This window comes from Atta cephalotes (genome assembly GCF_000143395.1).
Source record: "Atta cephalotes unplaced genomic scaffold scaffold00001, whole genome shotgun sequence".
Taxonomy (NCBI): Eukaryota; Metazoa; Arthropoda; class Insecta; order Hymenoptera; family Formicidae; genus Atta; species Atta cephalotes.
The window spans coordinates 12,579,787-12,586,621 of NW_012130065.1; the positions used below are offsets into that span (position 1 = coordinate 12,579,787).

At 32.0% G+C, this 6,835-nt stretch overlaps 1 protein-coding gene across 1 annotated transcript in view; it reads right to left on the reverse strand.

Annotated features, from left to right (window-relative positions):
• Positions 1-2,869: 2,869 nt before the first annotated feature.
• Positions 2,870-6,835, reverse strand: part of LOC105627265 (LIM domain only protein 3-like) — a 54,045-nt gene continuing 50,079 nt past the window's right edge. The window contains exon 5 of the mRNA XM_012208555.1: positions 2,870-3,028. Within this exon, the coding sequence (XP_012063945.1) occupies positions 2,870-3,028 (159 nt within the window). The remainder of the gene's footprint in view (positions 3,029-6,835) is intronic.

Below are 6,835 nucleotides of genomic sequence, written 5' to 3' on the forward strand. Positions count from 1 at the left end.
ATATATATATATATATATATATATATATATATATATATCTTTTAATGTATTTCGAAACGGAATTATGTAGAAAATATCACTTATCAATTATTTGTTATAACAACGATGTAACTCAAAAGAAAATAAATCTTAATATTTTAAATCATTAAACTTTCGTAATATTAATTTTGAAATGCAAATTTGGCATAATAATTGATGGTAAAATAATAAAACTATATTCTTTCAAAGTATGATCTTTCTTTTGTTTTTACATTTCTATTCTTTTTTTTGCAAGCAACTAAAAGAATGATAATTTTTTTAGTTATGTTGTAACAAATAAGCGGTATAAAAATATTGCGGATAGCAAACTATTTATATACTGCTACATTCTCATAAAATTGTGTTAACATAAGAAAGTAATATAATTAAAATAATTTGTTAACATAATTTATTAACAACAAACTCATAATCAATTCTGGTTAGTTTTGCGGAGCTACGGTTGCAATATTTATTTCTTAAACTTCTGCCGTCAATAATTAACAATAATTATTGCCCTCTTTTGCCAATTGCAAGCAACAAAGTTCTTATCTTACTTACGGCCAGAATGAAAACCATGAAGATATAAGCATTTCTTAAGGATTGATTCTTAGCAATTTCTCGGCGCAGCTGCTAGCTTATTATCGTTCGACATAGATATTTTTGGCATCGACGATGAATCTTCAAAGAAGGAAATAAAACATCCTTCTCGACTACGACTATTCTTCGTGATCCGATACGATCAGCACGAGCCGGATCGGAGCAAGAGAGATCAAGAGAGAACTTTGGGCATAACTCAGTCTCGTTATCTGACTCGCAAATAAGGCAGCGGAAAAGTTCGCGACATCAATCTGGCCCTCTGCCGGGAGATTCGAAGTTGAAACAATGCTTAAGTCACCCCTAACGTATGAGCCCCATGGGGTGGCGAGCTGGCGAGGCGGTTACCATTGCTGGCTGCAATACTGCGTCGCTTTCTTGAAGTCCGTCGATTCGATCTCGTTCTCGATGCCTATCCAGCTGGACCAGGGCCCTCTGAGGGTTATCCTGGTGTATTTCTTCCCCTCTCGGCGAAGCGAACGTTAAATACGCGACACCGAACTTTATTTACTATTCCGAAGTTTCGGGCTTCGGTTCATGACACGTCAGCTGTTGAAGATATCTTGCACCGGAAGTCGATGCGTTTGCCGTAAGATTGAAAGCAGATAAATCCGGGAAGGATCGCGATGCTTTTCTAGCTCATACTTCTAGCTTTTCCATACAAGTTTCATTTTTTTTCGAACTTATTTTTTCTTTTAGCGATACGCTTTAGTAGTCTAAATTGAATCATGCAAATTCGATTAATTACAATCTAAACAGCACCAATAGTTCGCCATAATTGGCCGATATACGTTCCGTTAGTTATCTATCTACCTACTTATCTATTTAACTATCTACTTATTTATCGTCTAACCAGTCGAGCGCAGGGAAGACGAATTCGTCAGATACATGAATCTAATGAAATACAAGAACGAAAGACGCATTTTGGATTTATATATTCTTCCCTCACGTTCTATCTTATATTGGAGAGAATCTATTCGAGAAGACGGCATAATAATTCGTCCAGGAAATACGAATTCACCAAACGACGTCTAAGATAGCGTAGGAGGAATAACAGTTGGGTCATTTATTGGGAAATTTCAAAGATGGAACATCACGATATTTCGCCGCATTGATAGAAAAGTGACACAAGTTAAAAAATTATTAAATTTCTGAAATAATGAAAAGAAATCAATCTTAAAGACAAACTTAAATAAAGAGAAATCTTAAACACAAAATTAAATTTTGGAAAAATTACACATTTATCGACACATTCTTTCATATGAAAAAATTCACAATTTTGATGAAAGATGATACAATCTTATGTTACACTGATTATAAGAGAAGAATTTTTGATATTTGTAACTATAATTATTACCATAATTATTATACTTGTTATAATGTTAATAATAATAACTATGTATATTCTATCAAGAAATATATATTTACTCTCTAATAATTTTTAAAATGAATCTCACTCTTGAAGATTGAAAATTAAACCACTTTTTTCAAAGATAGGTTAAATTTTCCTTCTTTAGACTCTTTAAAGTGAGATTCCACTCTAAAAAATTTAGAAAGTACGTAGTATCGAAATGATTATAAATCATAATTATTATTATGTAAAATTGCAATTATAAGTTAACTATAATTTATAATAAATGTAACTGTTTTTGTACTTATTGTCAGTGTAAGGGGGGGCGGGGGGGCAGTGTTCAAATTTTAAAAACTCATTAGTTTTAATGTAATTGAAAGTATAACATGGAAAGAAAGTAAAATTATATATATACATATTAGCTATCTTAATTAATTCTTCTGAAAAGCTGCTAATTTTGAGATGTATCACTTTTTTTATTAATGCGGCGATATTTGTTAATCATTTTATATTTTATCAGATATTTAAATTCTCCTACGCTTACTTGCGTTGTGTGTATCTGCAACACTCTATCATATTTTTTATAGTTGCTTTTTATAGTTCTATTTACACAAAGTTCGCCCAATCGATCTCCGATCGCGACATGAAGCGAATCATTTAATGCGATTATATCATACATATCTATACGCGGTAACATTTTTCTTGTTCGCGATAACTTAACAATATCATTTTCTTCTCGACAGTTAAGGGATATTCGATTATACGTAATCTGTCGTGGGTCGCGTGCTAAAGTTAGGACGATAGTTCGGACGATCAGCACGGTAAACCATGAAGACAATGAGAACGGTACACGAGTCGACCTCCCCTCGGGCGACTCAATCGATATATCGGCGCTTACTTCGTTTGTCATTTGGCATCGTACGATGCTTGCGCATTGATACCGTTTAAATTATTCATGGGGTTCAGGACGTTATGGGCGCTCGAGCTGGTTGGTGCTGGATATCCGTTGTGGTTATGGGCCGCCGCTTCCCCGTTCGCCTGTCGCTGAGCTCCACCCGCTACATTCTGCAAGATAAAAGAAGACGCGTGAGAATTACGGGCCGTTGCAGTACGAGTGTTCGGTGGTCGGTTTTTCTCTTTCAATTTGGCTCGATCGACGATCTCGACTTAGCGGAAAATTTATGTGTAACCGGGGGCATCACGTCCTTTGTAAAGAGTGCCGTGGAATAAAATCATCGCGAACAGCGGATCGAAGCAGCACATTTATAAATACATTTGTATTTCTCTAGCGATTTGTATATATGTATTTGAAATAGTTTCTATATATTACGTACGCTTTCTTTTGTTTAAAGTTTTCTTGTCAATTAGTTGTAACAGGGTTGGCAAAATTCCATATTTGTTAAGTCCATATTAGTAGTAAAAACCATTTTATTTTTTGGAAAAAATCGGCAAAAATTGGTCTCTTTTATTAAAAACAATAAAATAAATAGAAAAATTTATTATTATTATATTATATTATATTTATTATTATTATATTTATTATATTATATTGTTATCAATATTCTAATTTAGTATTCTGTTATTATTCTAGTTCATCGTTAATCGAGAGTGTTTTCAATTTAAGAGAGCTTTATCATAAATAAAATAAATAAATTTGGAATTGACGTAACAAATAAATTAGTTTTTAGATAGATATTGAATAGTAAACGCGAACTAGATCTGTATTGGTTTAATAATTTTTAATTTTGTTTTTTTATGTTCTTCTCATGAAACTAAAAATCATTAAATTTTATAACATTTGTATTATTTCCAAAGATTTTGTTTTAAAAATATATTAATTTGAATTAAAAAGACTTTATTATAAGATATTTTATTATTGGCTGCATTCAGCAGAAAAATAGCTTTGCAACTGTTGTAAAAATTTTTTAATATGATTAGCTTTTCCCTTAGTTCTTCGTTAGATATAAATGTATAATAAACCAATTATATTAAAGAGTTTTACAACAGTTGTAAAGTTACTTTTTTGTTTTTTTTTTGCTCATGGCTTGTTCCGTTCTTTAAACTATTATAATTAATAGTAATATATGATTTACTAATTAAAGCAAAAATATCTTTTTACATAAAGTATACGTATATATTTTAATATTACATATTAATTTTTATAATTTTTGCCAATTTATTCTATTAAATAAAGTCCAGAACGGTGAAATCCGGAATTTATCATGGTTTTTTCCACCCACTGGATTTTGCCGATCAACCCTGAGTTATAATCTGTGTGACTTATATCAATGCGTGTGATACCGTATCACTGAAGGTGAATCGCACGGACCGCCTTAGTTAACAAATTCCGGTTAGTGACTCGTGTCCTTGTCTAGATTATAACTCTAGCTGTAACATAGATTGAGAAAGAAGATTTAATTAACCATGATTATTGTTAAACAATATTACTGCAAACATTGCCGCGACTATTGTTTGAAAAACGACGTATAGACTTTCAATTTAGCTTGACGGATAATCTTCATCGAAAAATATGTGATTACAATAATACTTTAAAATATCTGGAACGAGACAGTTTTTTTATCCGAAAAGCCATCATGGATTTATTTGAGGCAGTGCGCAAAATGAAAGATTAAAACAAAAATTAATACTGGAATATATAATAAGTTTCATATATTCACTCTTTTGAGAATTAATTATTAGGGAGCATTAATTATTAGAAATGTAACTCGTTAATTTAATCACGTCACTGAGCTTGACATGTGATTATAAATAAAACATGCATCGTATCGTTTACCGAAATTGATTTTGATATTTTTGATATAACGATTATATAACATACACATTTAATCCAAATTGGATAAATTTTATAGATTCTACTAATTTTCTTCGAGTTGCATTTAACCGAGCAAGAAGCACATCTCGGTTAAGAATTAGGTTCAATTTATTCTCGAAACTCATTTATCAAGCACTTAAATGCATATCAGAATGCATAAGATGAATTTGTAATTCTGAAGAATATAATCCGATTAGAGAACACCTTACAAAGTCCAGAAATAAATTCGGTCGATCAATCGACTCTGGCAGCCTCGTTATTCGATTTTAACAATTATTCACGACGCGGCACGTAAAATCCAGCGGGCGGGTTTTCCGCCCTTAAGGGGTTGACAATGCTAACGAATTCATGTTTCTCTCTCTTTCTCTCTCTCTTCTCTCTTCCTCCTCTCTGTAACATGCCGTCTAAGTCTCTACTTCAAAAACAAAAGGCCGGAGAAATGAATTTGTATCTTGGTATCCGGGCAAAGAGAAGAGATGGCACGACTTAACTTGGATCCCTCTTTCTCGCGACCGATTCTTTATCCATCTTCGTCTCTATCCGATATCTATGGCTATATCTGCACACTGGTGGTACAAAGCACCCGTGGGAGAGGCAGAGAGTGTACTAGGATAGGTAAGTGCTGTTGAAAACTTGAAACTTTGCATTCCGTTCGCCTCATCTCTCTCTCTCATCATTCCACCGTCATCTTATCCTGTCGATCCTACTTCTTCGTCTTTCGATCTTCGTTGCCATCTCGTCGTTTCTCGCGAATACGCGTGTCCCCCTGCCCCTTCTTCTCTCCATCTTTCCCTTCAGTTTCTCTTAGTTTCTGCAGTAAAGGTGTTAAATTATACAGGCTTAAAATTCGGCAGACCGTGCGGCTCAACCCCTCGTGATGGAATCCTCCTTCCCCGCTACGATTTCGGCCCATAAGTTGATCATACTAACTTTCGCATGGCGCCGAATTAAGGCGCCTCCATTTTCGGCAATTATCTCGCGCCGCGGAACGCTTTGTTGCGACTCGATGAACGAAACGTTGTTGATCTTAATTATGACATTTTATTTTTAAGAATGCAATAATGTAAGTACAGATTGCAATTTATTAACTTTTTAAGAACGGGAACTCTTTGGCAAAAAAATTTAAAGAATACTTTGTGTTTTTTAAAGATTTTCGGAATCGTAGAATTTGATTCTGGCTTGAGATTTTTTTAATTCAAATTTTTAATAAATAATCTAATTTTTTTCGGTTTTGGGAGATTCTTGGCATTGCTGAATTTGAAAAGGTAACAATAAGTTTGTTAAATTATTGTTAAATAATAAATTTCTTTGAGTCAAATTTAATACATTTTCTTAGTTAAGTTAAATTGTTTAACTCCATAATGTTTTAAAGAAAAAGAATAAAAATAAATATATCTATAAGAAAAAAATATATATAATCTTGTTGTAACAAAAATAATTTAACTAAATATAAATATCTATCGGAACCAACATTAGTTGTTCGAGTGTACATGTATAATGTCTTTATTACATAATAATAAAAAACAAATTAAATGTTCGATTCTTTACTTTTAAATCAATAATTAAAAAAAAAATGAGCTGCCTTATATATCATTGCCATAGAAATATAAACTAAATATTGCAGTTAGAGAATAAATCGAAAAAATCTTGTGAAATATATAAGATGTGTGTTAATATTCTTAAATTCTTCAAATATGGACTAGTAATGAAATTCTATCAAATTAAATTTCAAATTGAGTCCGCAATCTTAAAGAGAATTCGCAGTTTCATTTACGATGTAGATAGTTTAACATTCGGATTGCGTATAAATTATTTCTATTTAGATATATTAAATTAACGACATATTGAGGAACAGTATAATGATCTATAGAAATAATTAAAAGTAACTCGTATTTGATATTATGAATTTAACAATGAAAGAGGATCTAATGTCACAGGATATATTCACTGAGCGAAATAATTTTGTTATAGGAACAAATCAAGGGAAAGCAAATATAATATTTGTTAAAAAACTGATTGATTTGTTACGATTGCAAATT